The following is a 26500-nucleotide window of genomic DNA, read 5'->3' as shown; positions in this document are numbered from 1 at the left end:
TGGCTATTTATACCTTTTGTTTAGAACACAATTTAACACAAGTTGAATAAGCCACTATATATTGTAATAATTGCAGACCTTCTAAAAGTTAGTTGCAGGAGCTGTTGTAGTGCTGAATTTGATGCCATGTATCTTGTTGTGTACTGATAATAAAATTATTTTCAGGAAATCTAAAATCTCCACACAGACGGACGTTAAGTGCAGATGCAAGTAAAGTGAATCAGCTGGACAACACAGTGGATGATAGTGACTCAACTTTTGGCACACAAAATGACCCTTTCACAAATGTGAGTGCTTCATTGCCTCAAAAGTTTGCCACATTGCCAAGGCAGAAGAATCCTTTTGAAGAAAGTTCTGTATCATGGGATCAGAATCTGTTTTCAAGACCTGCTGAAATTAAAAAAGACATTAAAAAAGAAAAAAAGGAGAAGGTTAGTCTTTTTGAAAGAGTGACCGGGAAAAAAGATAGTAAGCGGTCAGATAGACTTAGCAATGGAGGGTCAGATGATTTGAAGTCACCTAGTGCTTTTGGAGAAAATTATCAAGACACTTTTGAGTTTGATTCAGCAAATCCTTTTGCAACAACGTTCAAACCTACAAGTATGCTGCCGTCTTCTAGGTAAGTTTCATATTTAAATATGACATTATGGATCTGGTCTGTCTGATCCTATTATTGAAAGAGCTTGGACCTTTTTAGTAAGGCCCAGAAAAAACCCACATGGTCATTTATGATTAATTTATTTTAAAAAATAAATATTGACATAAACCTCCCTATTTGGGTATGTGTTTTGACCACTATAGTCGAAACTTGTTTTATTGTAAAAACGAGTTGTGTATGTTTACTTTTCAATTTTTACTGTTACATTTAATTTGTTTTTTTAATACATGTTATTATTCACTTAAAGGTATAGATGCAGTACATAAACCTAAGAAAAGTAAACAAGGTTATTGCCGTTAGCCTGCATACTTTTTTTGGGGGGGAGTATTTTTCTTTTTAAGCTTAGGAGATCATGAAGTTTTTGATAAATGTAATGACAATTTATGCTGTGGTGTTACATAGATAAACCTTGTGCTTCTGTGCACCTTCTATTCATGTTCTGTAATTTTCTTTCACACATCAATTGACTAATACATTGTAACTTGATGTTATATTCTAATTGTGTAAACTGTGGTTCACTGAAAGCAGAAAGTGAGTGGGAACTGGGCTTTCAAACAGAAGAGGTAAGAATTATGTGAGTGCCACAATTCTGCATCTCGTAGTACTAAAGCATGATTTTTACATTGATCTAGGACAGCTTGTAACAAAAATTTAAAAATGAAAATATTTGATAGAAATTAATAAAACATTGACCAATAAAATGATATCAAGCTCAGTAGCCATCTCCCTACTTTTCCTAGTGAGGGCCATCTAGACTATGGGGCTCATAAAAAGATTTAAGGTGTGGGCTGTTGCATATACAGTGAGCTGCCTTAAATTTATGGGTCTTCATTAGGCATTCAGTGGACTCAGAAGGTGGAGTTCTTTGAAGAAAGGATAACAGAAAGTTTCTTGCATAGTTCTAAAACAATTTTCTGTTGAAAGATCTTTCAAAGATATGGTTTGACTAAAAGACACAACATCACTTAGTTACCACTAAAGGATAACTGCAGGTAATGAAGAACTTTGTCACCTTAGTTGCTAAAAGTTATAATGAAGTGCTGTATATTTAGTCTGTGTTTTCATATATTGCTCTTGGGAAATGACAGCCCAGTGTTAGGTCCTGGTAGCTCCAGTTGTTTTTTTTATAGGTAATAAGGTATGCTATGTCTCTTAATCCTAATCAAACCTTTGATTTTCCCCCCCTGGTAATCTTTTTGATCTCTTTTATAACTTCACTCATTCATTCCAGTTGCTCTCAAGAAGTTAAGCCATACCAGTCTATTGCGGCAGTAATGTACACTGGACATACTCAAGGACAAATGTCAGATTAAGTATAGAAGTCACCCCTAAATCAACTAGTTCTGTGCTCAATATTTCTACAAGAAATGTTTGTTTTTTTAAAAGAAACACAATGGTAGGCTAATACACTGATGTGAAAATTTCTCAATTTACAGGACTTGACAGGTGCTAAAAGAAATGCATCTTTAATTTTAATGTGTTGTTAGGCCCTCTTTAGAGGAATTCTGCAAGTTATTAACAAGGTCCTCTGAGACAGGAGACGAGTAATTAACAAGACCTACAGAAAGAGAGTTTGGGTAATTAACAAGCTCTTAGGCACTGGACACAGGGTAACAAATAGTCCAGTAGTTAAAGGCGACAGGTTGTTACCAGCATGATGAAATGCCAGATTTGAGAATATGACCAGATAGGTGTCTCAGTGAGGTATCTAATTAATGTGTGTATGTGCATGCAATTTCTTTTTTTGTGACACAAAAGCCACATCCCTTCTTCTAAGATTCCTTTTTAGAATTGCAGTTCCATTTGAGAATTGGTAATGGTGGTCTATGTAAAGGAGAATATATTTATGCGGGAAAGCTATGCTCCTTGGCTCTAACACAGGAAAGAATTGAAAGTTGTTCACTACATCACTCCTACCACACTTTAAAAGCAGCATCTGTTTATCCTGCCAAATCAAGACTCCTAGGAATTGTTTGTACAGTAATTGTATCTTTAGTATGTCACCCTTAGAAACTCCCATCCACCATGGACTTCTTTCTCTTTGAGCATTTCTTACCATAGGATATGAAACAGTGTTTCCTCAAGCTTTTTGAAATTAGCTCTTCTAAAGTTCAGAGTCCATGTTATACTATTTTCAGCTTTCCCTTTTCTTGGTATAACACCTTCCAAGAGGATATGGTCATTTCCACTCAAAGTTCCCACTATTTTCACGTCATTGACAAATTGTTCTTTGTTAGTTATAACCAGACCCAGGACAGCTAATCCTCTTGTTTTTTCCACCTTACAGAAAGATGAAACTGTCAGCAAGGCAAGTGAGGAATTTGGACCTCAATATTTTAACAGATTTGGAGTTCCAAATGGTATCAGTATAATTGAAATCTCCCATTATTACAGTGTCTTTGAATTTTTGGCACTATTTGAAATTTTCATAATCTAATCTAGGAGGGCATTACTATCAGGTAAATTAGTATTGGCAGAGTGTAGAAATCGCTAGCTTGAAACCTTCAGCTACATAGTGGAGAAAAAAATCTAGACAGGGACATACAGAGTAGATTATTATATAATTGCAAGTATCCTTCAAGTATACCACCCCTTAAAGTTAGCTTTAACTCAACTGGCAATATAGTCTCAAAAGACTCAGTCTGAGACTGTTGTTGAGAAAGGATAAAAATGTTTCCCTTTTACTTGCAAATCTTCAAATAAAGCATTTTTACTTGTTACATAGTTTGAGATCTTAACTGGTCAACGTCAATATTTGACTAACTGACTGGTTATGTAAACACTTCGCTCAGACTCTAACTGTTGACTCCATAGCCTTCAGACTATAACACACATGGAACAGTGACATTGCTAACTGACACAAAATCTAGACTGAGTAAAAAGGCAGAAAAAGTAATCTCAGAGAGAGGGGGAACAATTGGCTGCTACTGTGTGATTGAAATTCATCCAAAGTCGCTCTTATCCCAAACTCTTAAAGGTATAATATGCAGGTTGCTATAATTTCAACAGTTAGGAGGTCTCTAGCAGACCCCCACAATTATGTCCCTGTTGTTTCTCTCTCCTTTGATTCTTACTGAAATGCTTTCCACTAGCATTTCATGCTCTAATTCAATGATTTCCAGCCTTAGTTCCCTAGATATTTTTGGACTAGAACACACAGAAATCCAGACCAACATAGCTAGTGGTGAAGACTTCTTGGAGTTTTTGCCAAGAACATCTGGGGAACCAAGGTTGGGGACCTCTGCTGTAATTCATGAAGTGATGGAAAAAACCATGTTCCTCAGGGTCCTGTGTCTTCCTCCCAAGAGCCTTGTAATACTAAAATGTCCAGAAGGGAATGTCTCACATCATCATTTATTCCTATATGGATCAAAATGAAGGGATAATTGTCAGTAGGCATGATAAACTTTGGCAAACATTCTGTCATGTCCAGAATCTTTTCACCAGGGGGACAGCAGATCTCCCAAGACATTCTGACAGGTCTGCAAATTGCCATTTCAGTTACAGTGGTGCCTCGCTTTACGATTGCCCTGCATTACAATAAATCTGCTTAACGATGATCTTTTTGCAATCTCAATTGCGATTGCGAAACAATGATCTGAATGGGGGAATTTCGCTTTGCGATGATCGGTTCCCTGCTTCGGGAACCAATTCTTCGCAAAATGACATTTTTTTGAACAGTTGATCGGCAGTTTCAAAATGGCCACCGGGTGATTAAAATGGCTCCCCGCTGTGTTTAGGGACGGATTCCTCGCTATACAGGCAGCGAAAATGGCCGCCGTATGGAGGATCTTCGCTGGACGGTGAGTTTTTACCTCGTTGGAACTCATTGAACGGGTTTCAATGCGTTTCAATTGGTGTTTTTTTCTTTACGATGTTTTCGCTTAACAGCGATTTTCCTGGATCGGATTATTGGCGTTAAGCGAGGCACCACTGTACCTTCAGTGGGAAAGTTCCTACCACCACCACACATTGCCTCCTCTTCTGGGAAATGATAGGAATTCTTCCATTTACAATCTCCTCTGTGGCTGTTTCTGGGCTCTCTGCTGCCTACGTATGTTCTGGCAGCTCTGTATCATTGTCCATGAAAATATTCTTGGACTATTGTTCTTGCTCAGACAAGGATTGCTGCCTCTCTTCCAACTGCTCGGAATGACTGTCCATGGAGAGGGTCTGATAGTGACTGTGTAGCTCCAAAGACACTGTTTACTTCCTCATAAACCTCTGTCTCTACTTCCTTGCCTCTTGCATTTCTCATTCATCTTCCTCCTCAGAACAATGCCTGCTCTGTTGCTCCAGGAGTGTTATTTCAGCTCCATCCAGAAAATACTTCATTTTCCCCAGTGAGCTATAGTGTGACTAGGTGAGCATTGAGCTGGTACCTTTCTTCCAGTAGGGCTACTAGCTTGCATTTGATACAAGTGTACCCTCCTACTTCTTCAGACAGGTAGATAACCTGCCACAGTTGCTTCAGGTCACTGCAGCTGCTCCTTCAATGTCTGTTTCTTCTAAGCAAACCATGACATAACACTGCTGCCCCCCCCCTGAAATTCCCTTGCTAAATATCCACACAAAACACCATTTTTACTCTCCTTGACCTCAATTAGTCGTTGGATTTCCATATTTTTTTGACTACAGTCTGCAGAAAATGGCAAGAATTCATTCAGACAGAATTTTGGGGGCTTTCGCAGGTTGTCACTTAGGCTTCTTTGATTTTGTCACATGTGCAGTAGTCTAGTTGTGAGAGCCTACCACAGCCTTGGATATTATTGATACCATTGCTATGGAGTCTTCGTTAAAAATGAAGCTCATCTGGAGAATGTTGCAAATAGGTAGCAGTGAAGCCGAAAACAGATAATTCTGAGGTAACATAACAAATACATATATCTCATGTACGTTATTTCAAAATATAGGGTCCTGTGGCTCTCAAAGTCCTCACGAATCACTATGCCCATCGTCTCTCACCTTTGGACAGGTAGTCTGGTGCTGATGCAAGTTAGTCCCAACAACATCTGGAGAACCATAGGTTTCCCAGATCTGTTTTATCCAAAAGTTTTCAGAGTAAAAACATCCTTTTTAGATGGATGAAAAATTAATGATTCCATAAAGTCCACACATGCATTTTTTTCCTTGCTACTCTTTTGCTAGAACTTATGTTGTAAACAATTCTTGGATTGACGTGCTAGTGTATGATAAATCTGCCAATTTAAAATGAACTAAACAAGTAGATACTGTCAGAACTGTAATTTTTGTTAATTTTTTTTCATAGTAAGTTGTTTTATTATTCTAAGGAAAGACTATAATTAATGTAAAGATCCTAACTCTTAAAGAAAGAGCTAGATGGAGGCAGAACTAACATTAACCCTGAAGGCATCAGAAGTTTTTCCAGTAATGAGAATATAAAAGTCAGTGATTTTTAGTATATTGAAATATTTTTCCATGTGTTGTATCATGACAAATACAAGCAAAGTAGGTTTGACTAGTATCTTGTAATCTATATTGACAGCTTATGTTTTGAAATGTTCTTTTTCTACTTCAAACATTTTAAAAATCACAGCTTAAGGAAAAATTAAACGTCTTAAGTAATCTCCATCTGTTTTGTTTATCTTTTTGCTTTCTTGTTGTCTGACAGTCTCAGCTGCAACGTTATTTGCCTCATCTGTGGATTTCCATGCTTCTGCACGCTGATGAGATTTAATGTTCAGACTTTGCTGCTTTAGGGTGTCAGCCATTAACTTGAAATACCTGTTGACAACAATGTCAGTATTTGTAGAGTTTCAAACAGTACTAATATCTGGACTGTTTTCTAGCTTTGGAGTTACCTGTTTTTCCCCGCTTACATAGTAGGGTTCTCCCCATTTTTGCCTCTCCACTCTTATGGCTTCCAAATCAGATTTTTGTTGCATATAGGGGCTGGCAGAAAGACGGTGACAGCCCTCATCACTTGTACTTATGGATGTTCCTTCTGTGAGGGCACTGTGACTATGATGGTCACAAATACATCTGATAAAACTATGGTGACCACAATTAAACCATTGAAATACTTGTCTCAGCCCAGCTGGTGCTCCAGCCAGTGAGCATCCCTGTGGTGTCATTAATGCTGTTGCTGTCTAGTAATCTCTTTGTTCTTCACCATGATCCCTTTGATCATAGTGTCTGCTTTTTGCCCTGCAGTTTCTAAGGCTTCTATAGTGATACTGAAGCTAGTAGCAAGCCTCCCTGGCAGTCATCCAGCCAGTTGCTTCCATCTGTCTTAGCAGTTCAGTCAGAGTTCTCTGATTGCTGATCAATCTCCACAACTACAGGGTTGTCTGTATAGTCTGCAGGCTTTTTTTTTTTTTTTTTGGTGGTTAGAACATGGCATCACCTACAGCAGATGTAGAACAAATTCTAAGGTTGCCCCTTTTCCTGCCAAAAATGAACTGTTATGTGGTGTGTGGCCAAGGATGTAGCTGTCTGTAGATCCCCTTGGCTCTGCTTCTCTGACCTGACCAAGGAGGAATGCTCTTGGGCCGGAGATCTGTGTTTTGACACAGAAGGCCTAAAATCGACTATATTATTGCTTATGTGCTGAGAGTGACTCAAAAGAAATATTTGACACCACTGTTCTCTCAGTACTGACATATCCAGTTTTCAAAGATAATCTCTGACATTTTCTTGTTTGGAGCAGTATCTCCATGGACTCCTTACTGAGCTATCATCTTCCAGAGGTGTTTAATAGAATATGATGCCTTTTCTTCCCCTCGTGTCTTCTGTTGCACTCCAGTGTAAGCAGCACTACAGAAAAAAGTTGCCTTAGTCCTCAAGAACAGTGTTATCAAGCCCATACTCAAAAGTAAGGAACACCCTTGGTTCTACTAAAGATTAATCCCAGAAAGGAGATACTTCCCTCCTATCTTCGTTTTTTGAGTGCTAGAAACAGCCTGCTACACACAGACTGGCACACCGACTCTTTATCTGTTATTTGCTTCCATTTTGATCTAGTACTTCTTGTTGAATGTACAGCCAGAATTTTCTCTTCAGTAAAGGCAACTTTTTTGTTTCATTTATAAATTGTTATATAAAATTAGTTCTACAAGGGCATTTATATTTTGGGGAGCTCAAAAAGATATTTAAATCATCTTGTAATTATTGGAATTGCAGAATTAATTGCCATATAGAGATAGTGGTAATTATACTAAGGAGTATATCTGAAGTGCCAAAACATATCTTAAGGCTTTTATATTTAGAGTTGTTCCTGTGAATTTTCTTATAGAGGTAGAAAGAGTGATCTACAGTTTTTGTTTTGCTAGCTCTTAAGAAGCAGTATCTTGTAATTTAGAACTGATGATACCTTGAATTCAAGGAAATAAGTGTTAACCCTTTGTCGACTTTATGAAGATGATGATTATGATATAATTTTGTCTGTGGTAGAATCAGGGAAGCTTTTCCTCCTATTCTTTGGGATCGCTTCTTCTGGACACTAGAAGACAGGGTTAACCTGCTCACCAGTTCTTCCCAAAGAAGAGGTCTTGGGGAGGATAAAAATCCAGAATGCACCTCTAAAGGCATTGACTTTATATGTTAATATTTAAAGGTGTTTCTCCATTTGAGGCAAGAATGTTTAGTATTTGTGATTTTATTGTTATCTTTTTTGCTGTTCCACTTGTACATGGGATGTATGTAGTATCTTGAAATAATATTAGCTGCTATATATTGTATGTATTGAGTTTCCCAGTGTGCTGTAGTGGATAGAATGATGGACTAGGACTCTAGAGAACAGGGTTTGAATCCCCGCTTAGCCTTGGAAACTCACTGAGGGAGCGGAACTGTAAAGCCACTCCTTCAGTATCTCACTTACCTTGAAAGTCTGATTAGGGTCGCTATATGTTAATTCCAACTTGATGGCATAGAACACACAAACATATTTATTGACTGGATAGCTCAGTAAGTTGGTACCTGAGTTTGGTTCCTAATTGTGTCTTCTGGGGAGAAGATCTAGCTGGTGTAGCCTTAGGCAAGCTGCACAGTTGTAGAACACCACAAGAAGAATGTCTGATGAAGTAGACTAGTCCATGAAAGCTCACATTAAAATATACAGTTAGTCTTCAAGGTGCTACACTTTTGTCTTCTTTTTTCTTTTTCTTTTTGTTTTGGCCAGAAAAATGGTAAAACACATCTGAGTAAATCCTTATGATAAGTGGAATTTAACTTGATGGCACTCTTGTTGATATATAATTTTTTTATTGCTTCCACAGTTTCAATGTGACTCCTGCAAATATGGAAGACCTCCGGAAAGCAATGGTAAGAAATTGCTATTCCATTTAATATCAAATAATTTATTCCTTTTAAAAACTGTTGCTGTTTTTAGATGACTTAGTTTGTCAGAAAGCATTAGAAGTATTTGGTCCTGTCATATTTAGCATTGAGAAAAGAAGTCTGAGGGAGATGTGATAGCACTTTTCAAATACTTGAAAGGAGGAGAGGCAGGATCTGTTCTCGATCATCACAGAGTACATGCAAGAATGGGCTCAAATTACAGGAAACCAGATTTCAGTTGAATATCAGGAAAACTGCTTGTTAGAACAGCACACCAATAGGACCAATTTCCTCAAGAGGTGGTGAATGCTCCAGTGCTCTAGGCATTCAAGATAAATTTAGACAACTAACTGGAAAATATCCTTTGAGCAGGGTGTTGGACACGATGGCCTTACAGGCTCCTTCCAATTTCTTACTCTATGATTCTATGTACATTAAACAGAAGAATTTCTTTGCTGGCCATTTGTCAAAGGACCATCTAGTCTAGTCTAGTATTTCCTGAACTTGGGGTCTCATTTCAGTTTTTGGTCTACTACACTCAAAAGAGTCCTGCCATTGGCCTTGCTGGCTAAGGATTCTGGTAGTTCTCGAAGGTTTCATGGCCGGGATCCGATGGTTGTTTTAGGTTTTTCAGACTGCTTGGCTGTGTTCTGGAGGTTTATCTTCCTAATGTTTCACCGGTCTCTGTGGCTGGCATCTTCAGAGGACAGGGGTTAGAACTCTGTGTTCTGGTGTAGTGTGGGATAGTTGAGTGTATCTGTGGGATCAACTTTTTGTCCTTTTCAGGAGATTGGGTAATGGTGATCAGTTTTTTTTTTTTTTTGTTCTGGGTGTATTGTTGTGATAAGGGAGAGATGATCTGTCACTATGATTGATGGGTGTCATTAGCAAGTCTATTGTGTGCAGTGATCACTGGTCCTTGTGGCTGGATAGAGTTTGTTGACCTTTTTGCAGGTTGTATTTTTCAATGCTGGGAGCCAGGCTTTGTTGAGTTTTAGAATTTCTTCTTTTTTGTTGAGGCTTCAACAAAGCCTGGCTCCCAGTACTTAAAAATACAACAAACTCTATTGTGATCACTGCACACAATAGACTAGCTAACAACACCCATCATTCACAGTGACAGATCATCTCCCCTTTATCATAATAACAAAAAACACCCTGATCACCATAATCACCCAATCTCCTGAAAAGGACAAAAAGCTGATCCCACAGCTACAAATACTCAACTATCTCACACACTACGCTGGAACAAAGACAGCGTTCTAACTCCTGTCATTTGAAGATGCTGGCCACAGAGACTGGCAAAACGTTAGGAAGAAAAACCTCCAGAACCCGGCCAAATAGCCTGAAAAGCCTACAACAACCATTCTGGTAGTTGCTATGCTGGAAGAACATCCAGGGCTTAAAGTTTGGAAACCACTAATTTAATCAATCTTTTTGTGTCTATTAGTTATCCATCCATCTGAGGAGCTCATGACCAAGATAGAGCCCCTGTTGCTTATTTCCAACATCTTGATAGATGGAGAGGTTATCATCTTTCAAGTATATAAGCTCTGTGTAGATGCTTTGGCTAGTAATTCGTAATTGTCTAAGCTTTAAAAACCATTTAGTCTAGTGTAGTAGTGGGTTTTATAAGCTATATGAAATATATTTTATTTGCCTCAGACTTGCTATCAATCAGTTGGTCTGTAATTTTGTTATAGTACACTTCTCTCATATGTTCAAAGCATGCATGAGAAGATACAGAGCTGTCATCTTATCATGAGAAAAAATCCTTATGGTAAAGATCTTCAGCATGACTTAGTGTTGAGTGTGGCTTGCCTGTTAGATGCACCCTCTCAGGAAATAAAATTCTATATTTTCTTTTCTATTCACAACTTCATGAGCTGAACTTAATGAGCCTTTCTGTATAGAGAATTGCTCCAACCACATTATAGTGTTTTTTCCTCTATCAGTTTTGTGATATCCTTATTGAGTTGGCAGACAGAGCAGCATCACAGCATTAAATATTTTGGTACTCTTTTATTTAATTTGTTCAGCGGAATGTGCATTTTAAGTATCAGATTTGTTGGCAAAGAATAAAGGCAACCAGCCTTTCATAAATTCAGGTCATGTGAACTTTTATAAGATAGTTTAGGAGGGTTTACCTCAGTGAGAGTGATTAGTGTATAAAACCAGGTTGATATAAATAACAAAATATTTCTCATGAAGACTAAAAAGACTCTCAAATGCTCAATTCATTTTCTTTTGGAATATTTGTCATACTCTAAAGGGTAAGAAGAAAGGCCAGTGTGGTGAGAAATTTAATGTTAATGTGCTGTATATAAATATAAGCCTGCTCAGATGGAAACAGGGTGTAGTAAGAACCTGTTCAGTAGTAATAAATAGTTAAAATATACTATTTTTGGCTCATTTGTAAGCAATATTGTTGTATCAGACCTGTATATAGGATATACTCTTGTTGACAGTTACTTGGGAGTATTGAGCTTCTTATGTATAAACACACATTTGTATTGTCATTCCGTTCACATAAAGATTAATCAGTGTTACAGCAGGATTTTAATCAAAAAAATTTGAAAAATATAGGATTTTTATTTGTATCTCACTAAATGTTACAGACTGTCATCTTGATGTGTCATAATAAATGTATAGAAATGTATAATGTAATAAATATGTAGAGTATTTTCAGTTGGGTAGGAATTGAATTAAGTTGTTACTCTTTTTTAAAAAATATGTTTTCAGATATCTTCTGATAAAATTTAGGTATAAGATGTGAGCTTTAGCTGCATACGTAGTCCCATTTATTTGAAAAGGACTTTAAAACCAGTCCTGTCTATGTGTACTTGGAAATGTCCCACAGGTTTTACAAAGTGTGGGTGGGATTGCTGCCTTATTTATTTATTTAAAATTTTAATATTCATGTTTCAAATATTTTTATGTAAATATATTTTAATGCTTTTGATTGTATTGTTTGTATTTTATTACTTTTATTTTCTGTTCTGTTAAATTGTAATTTAATTATGTTGTTTGTGCTTGTTGTAAACCACGCAGATTGGCCTTTGGCCAGAGGAACTGGAAAATAAATAAATAAATAAATAAATAAATAAATAAATAAATAAATAAATAAATAAATAAATAAATAAATAAATAAATAAATAAATAAATAAATAAATAAATAAATAAATAAATAAGCAAGCCACCTTTCTCCCAAAGGATTCAAGGTAACTTACAGTATTAAAAAAATTAAAAGTGAAATAATAAATCAGTACAATATTAAAAAAAATTAAACAAGTATATTAAAACTCACAATAAGAACAAAATAAAAACACAAGTAAAACACAGAATAAAATGCTCCTTTTTAAAAATAAATCCCCTTGGTTCAAACCAGTCATTTAAAGCAGTGGTCCTTAACCTTGGGCCTCCAGATGTTCTTGGACTGCAACTCCCAGAAGCCTTCACCACCACCTCTGCTGGCTAGGATTTCTGGGAGTTGAAGTCCAAGAACATCTGGAGGCCCAAGATTGGGGACCACAGATTTAAAGGAAAGCCTGCCTAAAGAAAAAGGTCTTTGTCTCCTTGCAGAAGGACACCAAAGGTGGAGCTAGCCTTGGTCATGGTTTCTTCCAGTTTGTACCATGTTTCCCCGGAAATAAGACAGGGTCTTATATTAATTTTTGCTCCAGAAAATGCATTAGGGCTTATTTTCAGGGGATTTTTTTTTCATGTACAACAATCTACATTTATTCAAATATAATCATGTCATCTCCTGGTTTCTGCACAATTGTGGAGGGCGGGGTTTAACTTAACTAGGGCTTGTTTTGGGGGTAGAGCTTATATTACAAGCATCCTGAAAAAATCATACCAGGGCTTATTTTCAAATTAGGTCTTATTTTTGGGGAAACAGGGTACAGTTTATCTGAAATATTCAGCTGGTTTCTATGCATTTTTAAATTAATACCCAGAATCATCTGGTGTGTTATTAATAACAATGGTGTTAAATTTTTAAAGATCAAATTCTTTTGTGTTCTGAAATTGAAGATGGTAAGATGATCTATGTTTGGCTTTGTTCTCCTTTTTGAATAAACTGTTCAATATATTCCTTGGAGGTTTGAAGTTTATTTTATGTAGAATACAGTTATAATATGGAAGGTATTAATTGTGTATTGTACATTTGACACACAACATTTGAATATCGCATGATTACCTTCTCTATATTTTGAAGTAATTTAAATGAAATTCCTCCAATGAATTATTACTTTTCTTTCTTAAAAGTAGTGTTTGGTAATTAAGTTTATATGCTTGTGCTCTAGTGGTGCCAACACCTATCTCTGAATGAACAGTACTTAAACAGGAGAAGAAGCCAGTTGAAAGGGCAGTGAGAGCTCTTTAAAGCCTAATTAAGAACTGAAAGGGAGTTGAAGCAAGTATGACAAGAGATGTGAAAGTGGCTTAGATGATATTCCCAAAGCAAAATTCCTCATTAGAACAATAAATGGGGGATCAAAGAATGCCAGGTTGTCTTATCTTTCCTTCTTCCAGTAGTTGTGACTGGTAGCTTGTACCCAAATAACAGTTGATTATAAAGACTTTCTCAACATGTTTACGTATTTGAAAGTGTCTTTGCTGTTTAATGAATTTGAGTTCTTGTAACTATATTTTTAGAAAGCAGCAGCAAAATATTTGTTTTAAATTTATATTTGTCCTTAATTTAAATACGATAATCATACAATTTTTAGTAGTTGCAACATTAGTATACACAGTGGACATTTTATCTAAGATCATGCATATGGTCTGATCATAAATGGTGTGTAATATACAATTGAAAATGCTGTGATGTCTACTAGATGTTCTATATATGTTGAAAATATGACAGGGTTTTTTGTTTTGATATACAAACTAAAAGAAATTTACAGATTTCTTTTTGTTTGTATATTTGTAAAATTATGTTCAGATTTTTCAATTACTCAAATTGCTTCTCTTGTAATATGGGGAGAAAATATTTTAATTACCATAACATTGACTTGGCTTTGAATTCTATTCCTGAAGACAGACATCTACTACTCTGTAAACTTGCCCTAATCAAATACCTATTTAAAGAGGCTGGCATTTAAAAAGTTGAGTTAATTGATAAAAAACAGGTCAACTGAATTGTAAACCGAGCAAAAATATTTCAGCTTTCAATTAGCGTCAGGAGCTCAAAAAATAAAAGTTGACTGACTATTTAACTTGCACCATTCATTCTGGCTTGCTAGCTCACCCTTTCTAATTAGCCTTATCCCAGCTTTGCCACCTGCATATTTTAATGATGTGATAGGTGCCAAAGTATAGATGAAGATATCTGAAGTGAATGGGAGTGAAGCTGAGTTCTTGTATGTTTGGCATGATACACTTCCTAACTCATCAGTGCTTATCTTTCTTAGTTAAAAGCTTCAGATATAAACAGAAAGCATCAATTAGCTACCTTACACCACGTTTAAAGTTTGACTTAAAGTCTCAAAAATAAGTAGTTAGATTTTTCATAATTCATGACTAGGTGCTCAAGGATCTGAGTGTTTCTACTGTGGTCCTCCTGGAAAATATGCTGTTCCCTATTCTGCGGGGACATCAGTTTGAAAGTTGTGGGGGTGGTGATACTACACAAGGCCAAACTAGTTGTTATTCACACACAACAACTACAGTTTCATACAGCTTTAAAACAAAATCAAATATTGGTTTCCACTCTAGAGTTGTGCAGTTTCATAAACTGATTCAATACGAATGATAAAATCTTGTATGTTTTTACCTAAGAATAAGTTGTTTTGAGCTCAGTGAGGCATAGTTCTGAATAGACATATTGCATAGCAAATAAACAAAAATTGACCATTAATCTGGCACTGGTTTCATCAATAAAGGTCTACTTTTTTGTAAACTAGCCTAAAATTCCGATATGTAACAGCAGCCGTTCTGTTCGTTTTAAAACTAATCATCCTGTCTTGAGGGAGAAAAGTGGGATAGAAATAAAATAAAATTAAAATAAAATAAAGTAAAATCACAAATGGGTTTTTGTTTCCAGCCATAAATCAGAAGTGATGTTAATAACAACAAATATCCATTTAAGTGGCATGTTACAATTGTGGTTTATTTCTTACTGTGCTTAAAATATAGACATTGCAATACACATTAAACAATCTGGAAAGAGAACATAAACATTCCTGATCCATAGACTACTTAGTCCCATTGAAATCTGCTTAAATCCAAGTGCTCTGATTTTTGTATCACAGCCATGGGAAGACTAGAATGGGTAATTAGACAAACAAGGCTTAAGAAGCTACATAAATCCTTGGCTGCATTCCTAAAGGTTGAATTGTGAAAGAGAGGCAGTTCAAACAGTAGTTTTTGGATATGTCTTGGTTATACAATTCTATTCTTCACATTCCCATGGTAGACAAAGCTTGGCATGTAAAATGGTAGAAATGAGCTACCAAAAAATGAAGCAAAGAGGACTGCCCTGGTCTGCTTTCTCCCTTCCCCTTCTGTCATAGGACAGAAGGTCAGATTAGGTTGGGAGAAGGGTATGGCTCTGAAGGGTCTGTAACCTTTCAAACAGCACAAGGATTTTTCATCTCTCTGTTCTTCCTTGTTCATTCTGCAGCCAGAATGCTTGGATTTAACTGTGGAATCTAGCAAATGCATATAAAACTGCTGTCCACATTGGTTTGCCAGACACTGCTTAATAAGCCTGGTTGTTTTCATATTTTTTAATGCTGTGTTACATGTTTGTGTACCTTTTATTTCTATGACTTATTTCGTGCATATTCATTATCCAGTGACTTGCGCAATCAAATAGCTCACATATGTGAAATGGTTGTCACAGATCACTCCATGAAACAGAACTTTCATATCATTAGACGTCAACTCAAGTGTAATGCTTCACAGAAGAGTCAGTTCACTTAAGAAGCTCCGTGTTATTTGAGGGTTCAGTGGTACGTGTGTGTGTGTATATGTGAATTAGCCCTAACTTGCTGTTTAAATAAAGTGATAGATGCACACGAACCTTAAAATAAGGTCTGTATTCATTAAAAAAGAAATAAATGAGTGCAGAAGAATTATCTCACTGTTGGGAAGCAACCAAGAAATGTTTTTGAACCACATCTATTATCCATTTTAATCGTTTTGGATTCTTTTCAACTATAGACTGGTTCACTTGCAACATCTTCTGCCAGGAAAGTGGGAAGTATTCCAAAGAAATGTTCACTTAATAACACTGAACTGTGTGTCCCAGATGGAGGCCTGTTTCCCTTAGATCTCAATTACAGTCTGCTCCTGCTTTGCTACAGACCAACAGTGAGCAGTTGAAAAGTTGCTGTGCTGTAAATTCCTCAAGTATTTCTATTCTGCAACTTCTCTTTCCTTTCTTCTTGAAGTACTTCCAGAATTAATCAGCAAAATCATTCAAATTATTGTGGCTGCTGTATGAATTTATTTTCTTTCTGTGTTTGTATCCCACCATTCAAATAATTGTTGTCTTTCAAAGTGGCTTGCATCATCAACTATAATCAACATAATCACCTGCCACAAGACTTACAGTGTAAAAATTTAAGAGGAGACATACCAGCAGCGTTTGGTGGGAAGAAGGGAGAGGGGGGACATGTTGTTCAAGTGGCAAGCTCTAAGTGGCAAGCTCTAAGTGGGCATTCCTATCCAATTCAGCTAAAACTGACTTTCTTTGCTGTTGATTTTTCTTGGGCAGCAGTTGATGAGTCTTGTTATATGGGTCATTGAATGTTGCCAGACTGCTGTTTTCCTTCTGTTGTCCCAGAGCCACAGTCAGTTGGTTCCCATTAATATGATATTACTCACTGAAAACAGAAGGTTCAACTTCTCAATACCCCAAGGTTGCCTGGGCACACAGAGGTCATAGTGTGCTTCACTTCTGTTCCCCAATGCTTCTCCTCTAAAATATGGACCATTTGGTTGAATTTGTTGAATAGCATAATAGTGAAAAAGGAAAAAATATCAACCAGTGGTTCAAACTAAGTTTTCGTATGACTGAATGACTTGGGAGGACGGGGACTTAATGAGTGGTTGTGCTGCTTAATACAATTTATTCGAGAATAAAATTTATTCTATTTATGCCACACGAATTAGTATGGAGTAAACACTTGTAATAATTTTATATAGTTTTCCATTCTAATGTTGTTTTTGAAGATCATGCTTAGTTTGCATAAAAGATCTACACCCAGTTCTTAAATATTGTGGCCCTCTGCTATGAAGAAAAATTCCCATTGGTGTTCCTATGATAAGTGTAATGTCAGAATCAATCCTAAATTCACCATATATACATATGGTGTACATTATGAAGGATATACAAATACAAGAATAGGTGATACCTGTTCTTGCATTTGTATTTTATTTTGAATTGACCACATGAGACCCCTTTATTTCAATTATAAACTAGGGAGGGATAGTGTTCATATATCCTGATGTTCTTTTAACATATCTTTTTATCAAGAGGTCTTATAAAATGAAAATTCTGTTGAGCGGTCTCATCATTAACTCATGGTGTTAGTTATCCCCTGAACATTATTTAAGATGGGTGCTTTGTGCACCTGACAACGTCATACAAAGCTGTCAGTGTGGCACCACAGCTGCTGTGTGGTCCTTCTCCCCATCCCACAGGCCAGCTGGGCCACTTGTCATTGTGCGTCAGTGGGGTCCTTCTGCTCCAGTGGTGCACCAGCCTGGTAGGAGCTTGGGCTGCCTGTCCTGCTTCCTCATCAGCTGCACAGGGAGAATCCCTGTCCTGCCTCCTTGATGGAGTGGTTGGGTGCTGGAAGAGGCAGGATAGGCAGCCCAAGCTCCTGCCTGGACTGGCAGAAGGAACTTTGTGATGCATGACATCAGGTTAAGTGGTCCAGCCAATCTGGGGTGAGGTGGGGAGAAAGTGTGCAGCAACTGTTGCACAAAGCACCTATCTCTAAACATTACCCTGTAAGGATGAGAGTTGAACAGGAGCAGTGCTTGATATATCTGGTATTCTATGAACAGGATGGGATGGGGAGTTAGGTTAGACAAGCTTTTGGCTATATTCCCAGTACTTTTAAGGTATTTGGCAGTTTTGATCAACAATTAATCCTAAACGGTATTAAAATGAATTTAGTATATATACTAAGATCTTTTAAATGAATAGCTGAAATTAAGAAACATAAAGTTGTGTTATGCAAGGCTGATCATGTCATCAAGTGCAATTGTTTTCTGAGAGTTGAATGTTTCCCATCCCTCGCCCCAAAGTTCATAGGCTCTCTTGGAATCATTTTCATGTTGGGGAAGCTGTTGGGGGTCACAAGATGACAGGGGAGGAAGTGTTTAATTTCCAAATAATTGATGCTGCTGGTAAAATCATCCCAGCAGAAATTAAAGACTTCCCCCTATCTTGTAGCCCCAGCTGCTTACCTGAGATGAATGGGATCCCAAAGGAGCTTCAGAACCTTGCGGGGGGGGGGGGGTGATGGAAAATATTAGTTCCTTAAACATGGCTTTGGTTGGTGACATCATCGGCTTTATGTGGCGTATATTTACTGGACTTCAGCCAGTGAATTTATCTGAAACAGATAAACATCTTGTTGAAGGTCAGTACCGAAAATGTTTTATTTTGGTTCCAATTTATTTAAAGATGCTTTTACAATGCATCCTACTATGGAATTAGAAAGCAATTGCCATATGAATTTTCTGATTCACACCTTTTTAGTTCTCTGTTAATATTAATAGTCTTTAATTTTTTAAAAATTATTTTAGGAGGGGAATCCCTTTGATGCTGCTGCAGGATACCGTAATCTTACATATGAAGAGGTATTACAAGAGTTAGTGAAACACAAAGAACAACTTAAGAAGAAAGATACTCATATTCGTGAACTTGAGGACTATATTGACAATCTTCTTGTACGTGTAATGGAAGAAACTCCCAGTATTCTCAGAGTGCCATATGAACCTTCTCGACGAGCTGGCAAATTTGCAAAAAGCTAAACTAAAGCCAACACTCCATGGCATTTCTTTAACTGGGTGGACTGCGTATGTTTTGATATTTTGATTTCTATTATCCACCCATTTCATTCTAAATTCTGCCCCAAATGTCTACTAATATTGCCAGAAATGGCAATCTCTACATGAGATGTACATCATTTTATAAATGTAAAATGTAAATTCCATTTGCTATACAACACTCCTTTTACGCTAGACAATTACTGCAGCTGTGTTTTGTTTTTAACTATTATATCTAATGTGTACACTATACAGTTATGACCCTGTACCCTTACTTGAGTATTTATTTTGCACTTCAATCAATCTCTTTGATGTTACAGCATGCTGTCAAAGTGGATGCGCACAAGCAGGATGTGTTTTGCAGCTCTAAATGTGAAGAAAAAATGTGATTATGTACGATTTCATTGTTTGCATTTTATAACTAGGAATCATCAATGGATAACTTAATGAAGAAGTATGTAATGTTTTTTGATAATGATGTTAACAGTATTGGTTTTGGAGTAATAGATTGTTGAAACAGTTACCTTTGTGCTCTTCAACAAATCTGAGTTTTTGGCCAAGTTTTTAACATCTTCATGGAGCTGGATATATGAGACAGCATAAGACTTGCTTAAGCATAGAAGTATTAAGTAGGTGAATCAGAAGAAGGTGATTAATTAATTAATACCTCATTTGTTTAAATACTACATTAGGGAGATAAAGAGAGAGTAGCATAATATTGTAAAGAATTAGCATGTCGGCATATGCATATTTCATTGGCTTTTGCCAAATTTGATTCAGGAAATGGTGATTGTTTCTTAAAATAGGTGGGATCATTGTTTTCACCCCCTAAATATTTCTATGTGAAATATCACATTTTATCTAAGAGTGGCAGATATATTTGATTAAGCATGACTTATGTGTCATCTGTGTATAACATTGTGTGTCTGTTTAAAGTTGCAAAATACCATGGAAAACACTATCATGAAGGAAAACATTGTTTACTTTACTAGTGACTCTATATAAAACTACAAGGAGGATTGCTGCTGCAAAATGCAAAATGGGCTTAGACATAAGATAGACAGGATGCTCTGAATAGGGCTGTTTCTTTTCAGTTTATTATTTTTTTTTGCTTTATAATGTGAAACACAGGCGTATTTTCAGACATTAGACAGGAGAATTTTTCTGAGGAGGAGAAACTACTCTTTAGAATTATGAAGAATGTTAATTCACTTTTTTTAAAAAAAATCATTAACATAAGAATTTCTCTGCATTAATCAGAACACTGTTGTGACTAAAATAGAATAGGATAGAACTGTTTTCAAAAGATGGTGGAGATGGATGTTCTTAAACATCCTCAACAATGTTAAGAAAAGCAATTTGCCATGGAAATTGCTTGTAGTGGTTTGGTGAATCCATATGCCAGAATCCTGTTGTAAGTTTATGTTTATGTAAGGGAAATTACTTGAAGTTTTGTGACAAATTGTTGCTCATTGATGAGGTAATGGTTGCATAGCTGGGTGTACATCAAGTTGTGCAGTTGAACACACAGCCAAATGCAACTAGCACTTGGTTAATGAATGCCAGTTTGCCACTAAGAATTACGCAGTTTCTCTTGCACAAGTTTAAATTAGTAGGATGATTCTGGCTAATCTATGAATATATGTGAGTAGGCAAGTCCTGGAATTATGTCTCAGAAGAACATAAAGGGTTCCCCCCCCCCCAATATTTCATGTCTATATGCTGTCTTTTTATTCTGTTATGTTTGAGTACAGAGAATATATTCTAAGGTATACTCAATGTCTTAAGGTTAATTTTGCATTTAAAGATGTTTACCTTTAATATTTATGCCACAATGTGTTTTTAAAATTCACTGTTTGTTTCATAGTTTGCAGATGTTTCACAATACCATAGTTAATGGCTTCCACACACAATACTGGAAACTGTTGGAATTTCTATTATATACAAATACATCCTGCATCTTCAATGAGTTTTCTGCAAGTAGAAGAGCATAAACCACAGAATTCTAAGTTCATTTTGTTATGAACTTTTAATTCCTACCACCTTTCAAATTACTTCTATTAGAATCTCAATGTGAAAGATCAAAATGCTTGACTGTAAAGCTTCTGACATAAGTAGCAGAGTTAATAAGAACTTTAGAGTTATATTTTATTGTGCATTTTCATATGTTGTCTAGTCCTGTTTTTCCATCTGAAGTGGATTCAAGCACTTTTTGCAGTCAGTGTTTAACTGCGAGAAAACAAAACAAAACAAAAATCAGAAAACGGTATTACATCAGGGAAGGTGCCATCATAAGTAAATAGACAGTGCATTGTTTACAAGCAACAAAAAGGTTTCTTAATTTGTGTGACTGTTCAAAGTGTATTGACTCAGTATAATTGTAAATGCTGATCTGTATTCTCTGAGCAACTTTATAAAATGCTAGTTGACTTGGTCTTGGGTACATAATTGTTAAGACTACGGAATAGTCAAAAAACCTGCTTGTGCAAATTTATACTTAACAAGAAAAATCAAGTACCAGCTGTAGTAATGAGGAAACTCTGGCCATAGCAGCAAAATTGTTGTGCCTATATACTCTCTTTTTCAGTATGCAATGCATTTTGTCCTGAGTACATTTTGAGATCATACTCCAGTATTAGTATGTTTTCAGAGCCAGCAATTCTTTTAAAATTTTATAGTCTTGATTGTAGAATACAATACTACTCTACTGGCAGGATAAAATAGTTTCTGCCACATTGTTCTAGGTTCTAAAATTAAGGAGCTTCAAAATACATCCTCCCATATCCTATATTCTCCATCACACAGATGGACAGTATGAGGAATGAATGTATTTCACACATACCTTTATATATTTCTTGTGAATAGTTAGCACAAAGGACCTATTGAAAATCATACTTAAATTTACTTGTTTTGAAATAGCACTCCCTAATTGCTGAACATATAAAATATATGAAGGTCATTTCTAGTGAAAAGTTACTGCCATCAGAAAGAATGCTTGATAGTATAGTACTTTCTTCTGCTTCATTTTACATTCTTGTATTGAGCATGATTGCCTCTTACCAATAAATGTAGAATTATCCACAGATTATACTTAGCTGTGTATATTGTGGTTGGCTGTAAACCAAAACTAGTTGTAACATTTCAGCTTTGAAAATCATGCCTTGTATTTGAAGGCATTATAAATTGGGCCATATTCTCAATTAAGAATTTTAATGACAAGTTGTTCCTCTTTCCAGTTCTTTTCTTAGTTTTTTAAGAAGAAAATAAGCATATGGCTTTAAATACATTTTATTGCTGCACTGGACTGTTATTTTCAACTGTATCTTTTAAAATTGGAATGTAAACTAATGGTCTCCCCACAAGCTAAGTTCCATGTATCTCAACCAGTTGTAGAAGTGCTGTAAATGAAAATGTATGTATTTCAGAATGTATATATGTATGCTATAGTCCCTGCGGTCAAAGCAACTAAAGAAGGTTCATAGCACATGAAAATGTCTGTTGTAGTCTCTGCTAAAATATTTTTTCCTGGATATTCCAAGGGCTAGGCATAAGTGAGATGTGCATTACTATGAGTTGCTTTCCTGAATTCCCATACATATATCCCCAATTCAGCTCTAAATTAAAGTATGGTTAAATATTTAGTATGCAACAACTATAGCACTTTAGTTGACTGACGTTTCTGGAATGTTTTCAGATTGACATCTATTGTGAGTGAGATACTGATGTTTGAAAATGTCTACTTGGAGCATTCTTGGCCCATATTTGATCCTTCAGATTCTGTGTTCAGGGAATGTGTCGTATATAAAATTCAGTTTGTGCAAAATGTTGCATCCACTTAATTAAACATAGAAGGTTCCAGATTTTATTTAATATGATAAAAATGCTATACATTATGGCATCAGATAGCAAGTCTATGAAAGATATGAGATGTGAAAAAGGATTTTCATTTGTTTTGTGCAATGATGAACAATTTGTATATATCCCCCCCAAATGGAAGGTCACAATTTATGTGGCACATGTATTTGTAAAATGATGAAATGCATGAACTAACATTTTGTTGCATTTTTAGGCCTGCACACTTTCTATTTGATCAAAATTGTAATCTTAATTTGTCTTCTTCCCAACAATTATTGCATATAAAAACCCAATAAAATACTACTGTGCACTCCAGACATTTGTCTTGTAATTCCAGTATAATCAATGCAGCAAAGTTTTAAAATACAAATCAAGGTTTACCAGATATGATGGCTGTGCTGTGAAAAACTATTTATTTTATTTATTTATTTAACTTATATGCCTACCCACACTACCCTCTGGGCAGCTTACAATTAAATTTATGTAAGAAGAATTAATGTAAGATCATTTGAGATAGCTGTGATGTTATAATTGGGTGGTGTAACTTCTCCGGCATCTGTAGAAGTAACATATGTCCCTCTCAACTTGAAGTTGAAGACTTCTGCTTTACAAGACTAGTGCAGAATGTGTTTTCATATATCTCTGTTCTAATACCTGCCCCAAAGTTCAGGATTTTATCTTACACATAAAGTGTTTCTTCCATGCAATCAGGCTTCAGCATTTACTTCTGTGTTGGAAACAGACCACTCTCATAGAAAAATGTGAATAACAAATTGCTCTTGAAGTGAAAACGAAATCTTTGTGCATCTGGTAATTCTGAGTATTGTTGCCCAATGCCTCTGTAGTGGTGCTTGAATAGAGGTTATGGCTGTTGCTGAATAATGCTTTTAAAGCTGAGACATTTTAACTTTACAGTGGTGCCTCGACTTACGAATGTTCTGACTTACGACCATTTTGAGTTACGACCAGCTCCGTTCGCAAAACTTTGCTTCGACTTGCGACCGGAGCTTTGAGTTACAACTGGAAAAAAGGTGGGGGAAACGGCAGTGAATTCAAATGTACTAACCGTTGGTTGGCAAAGAGGATTTTTTGTAGCTTTTTCGTCCAACGGTTAGAGTGTGTGTCAGAGGAGGCTTTGGACTGCCTGGTTCTGCTTTCTGCTTCTAAGTGAGTACATACAGGGTTTTGTAGGGTGGGTTTAGGCTGGGGGGGTTATGTTTCTGTGCTGTGATTTTTGTGTGTGTTTTGGTGTGTTTGTTTCGAAATACTTGTGTGTTCCGATGGGGCTTGCTGTGTTGTTGTTGTTTTTATGATTTTTTCCCCGGCCCCAGCATGTTCCGATGTGGCTTGCTGTGTTGTTGTGTTTTTGTGATTTCCCCCCCTGGTCCCAATGCGTTCCGATGGGACTTGCTGTGTTGGACGTTTTTTTGTGATTTGTTTTCGTCCCCAGTGCGTTCCGGTGGGACTTGGTGTTGCTTTTTTTTTTTTTACATGATTTTTCCGCCCGGCTCCAACACGTTCTGATGGGGCGTGCAGTGTTTTTTGTTTGTTTGTTTTTTGGGGATGTGTGTGTGTGTGTGATTTTTTCCCCCCGACCGAAACGGATTAATGGGATTTCAATGCAGTCATATAGGAAATGGTGCTTCAACTTATGACCATTTAATCGGGAGCTTCTCTGTGGTGCTTTGCAGTGTATTTTAGTTGCAGCAAGAATGTGTTGAATGTGATGATTTCAGCTGTAGCCTACACTATCTCTGGATTGTCTTTTTCCTTGTCCACCAATATAACATGCTTAACAGTTAACTCTCCATTAAGACTTCATTTTCTCTCTTAGGCCACAGTCACATCAGCCAAATGTCCCCCAGTTATTCCCCAGTAACATTGAGGCATAAATTTCTGGTAACACGATGCATGGCCATTAGTGAACCCTTTTACCAGCCAGTGGTGTAACTCCAGAACATTTCCACCTCGTCAAATGTCTTCTGGTTTGTTTGGGGTTTTTTGTTTTGTTCCGGTGGCATTTTGATGTATTCCTTAGTGGTATGGCACGTGTGTACAATCCTGTCTATACTTTTTTGAAGCAGATTCACCAGGGGAGCCAGCTGCCATTACTGCCTCACGGCTGCCTTTCTAGATATGGCTGGAATATCGATTTGTTGGTAAACTTCTGTTAACAGGTTTAAATCACAAGCACTCCACTGGCAAGCAGTACAGCCCTTGTGGGCGGGTGCTGGATCCATTGAGTGCAGTGCATTGCTTCCAGTGGTAACTGTGCAACAGAGGGACTTCTACTCATCAGGAAACACTGCTAGATCTATCAATGTATTGCATTTTAAAAATTTTGCAAATTAAAATTGAGGGGATTCAGTACTCCATAAAACAAGAGAGAAAATAAATTGGTACCATGGTGTAGCTGGCCATAATGGTTCAAATGGAAGGAAACAAATTGGTAGTGTTAAAACATATTGGGACACTCATCCAGGTATATATATCAAGTAACTGTGAAACACAGCAAGAAACGGATGAAAACTCTCATTATCAGAGGGGGACCACAGCCTTAGTTTCAAATTAGTTTTTGGAGAATTGAAAACAATACACACATGTATAGATGAGAACTGTATTAAAAAATAATAAAACAGTGGTGCTAAAAGTCCTGGGTAAAAACATTGTAAGGTCTTCATTTGCTACATGAAATTTCTCGGAATTGCTGCCTAATATATACCATTACACAACTGGAGGGCTGTCATTGAAATAACTTGTCTGAGATATCATCAGTTTCTGCTAGGAGGAGAATCCTGGGAAGAACTTGTAGATCACATTGGGCTATGTGAGTTAGTTTGTTAATGTGGATTTAATCTATATGCATTTGTTATATGCTTTAAATATGATGTGACAATACTAGAGAATAGTTAGGCCATGGTCCATGTAGCATTGTGGTTCACATGTTTAGGATCCAAAGTTTGATAGTTTGGGCTGGATGGAATTAATCTTTGCCATATTCATTTCATCTTACTTTAAATGCTCTTTAAAGTGAAATTTGAAATTGGGATATCTGCTTTATAGCCCCCCCCCCAGCAGGTTCCAGGTCCCAGGAAAGTGCTGTTTAGCCAGCTGGCCAAAACAGCACTTTCCTGGGGGGGGGGCTTTGTTTGGGGGGCTATAACTCAGGCATCCAAAATTCAATTTTTTCCAAACTTGGACTGACACTTGGACCAACCCTCCAAGTTTGGTGAAGATTGAATTTGGGATGCTTGTATATGTATGTATGAATCGCCAATGATAATTCAGCATTTCATTTCATTCTGGACTGTTTCCCCGAACCACCACCAAAGAACTATGGAACAGTGGTGTTTTGGTTTTTTTTTCTTTTGTAACTCATTTTGTGCCCATCTCATTGCGAATGCACAGATGCTGTAAGCAGTATTAAGGTAGCATATGTAAAATATTACTGCCATTTTCATCATGTAAATATAAAAGGGTGGTTGTTGTTTTACAGATCTTGCCTACAATAATTTGGATGTGTGTGTGTCTTTTTTGTGTGTAAGGTCTGGACTGCCAATTTTGGAAAGGTATGGAGGCCATATTCTAGCAATGGATATAGCCACAGGCCAAATGTGTAACAAGAATCAGACATTTTCTATCCAAGCACACAAAGCACAGCTCTAGACCTAT

General features: G+C 36.7%; 1 protein-coding gene across 6 annotated transcripts in view; it reads left to right on the top strand.

Moving 5' to 3' along the window:
- The window catches only part of RAB11FIP2 (RAB11 family interacting protein 2), a 114820-nt gene that overhangs the window by 16642 nt on the left and 71678 nt on the right, over nucleotides 1–26500 (top strand). For 3 of the 6 annotated variants that reach the window (XM_020786457.3, XM_020786452.3, XM_020786453.3), the window contains 3 exons: nucleotides 166–619; nucleotides 8896–8941; nucleotides 18731–23143. In XM_020786457.3, coding sequence (XP_020642116.3) covers nucleotides 166–619; nucleotides 8896–8941; nucleotides 18731–18958 — 728 coding nt within the window. In that variant the 3' untranslated portion in view covers nucleotides 18959–23143. Of the gene's footprint in view, nucleotides 1–165; nucleotides 620–8895; nucleotides 8942–10406; nucleotides 23144–26500 lie in introns of those variants that run through there. The other 3 variants (XR_013543182.1, XM_078389606.1, XM_020786456.3) reach the window with 2 other exon arrangements.

The sequence above is a fragment of the Pogona vitticeps genome, chromosome 3 (genome assembly GCF_051106095.1).
Source record: "Pogona vitticeps strain Pit_001003342236 chromosome 3, PviZW2.1, whole genome shotgun sequence".
Classification (NCBI taxonomy): Eukaryota; Metazoa; Chordata; class Lepidosauria; order Squamata; family Agamidae; genus Pogona; species Pogona vitticeps.
This window is presented reverse-complemented; position numbering and strand designations above follow the sequence as displayed.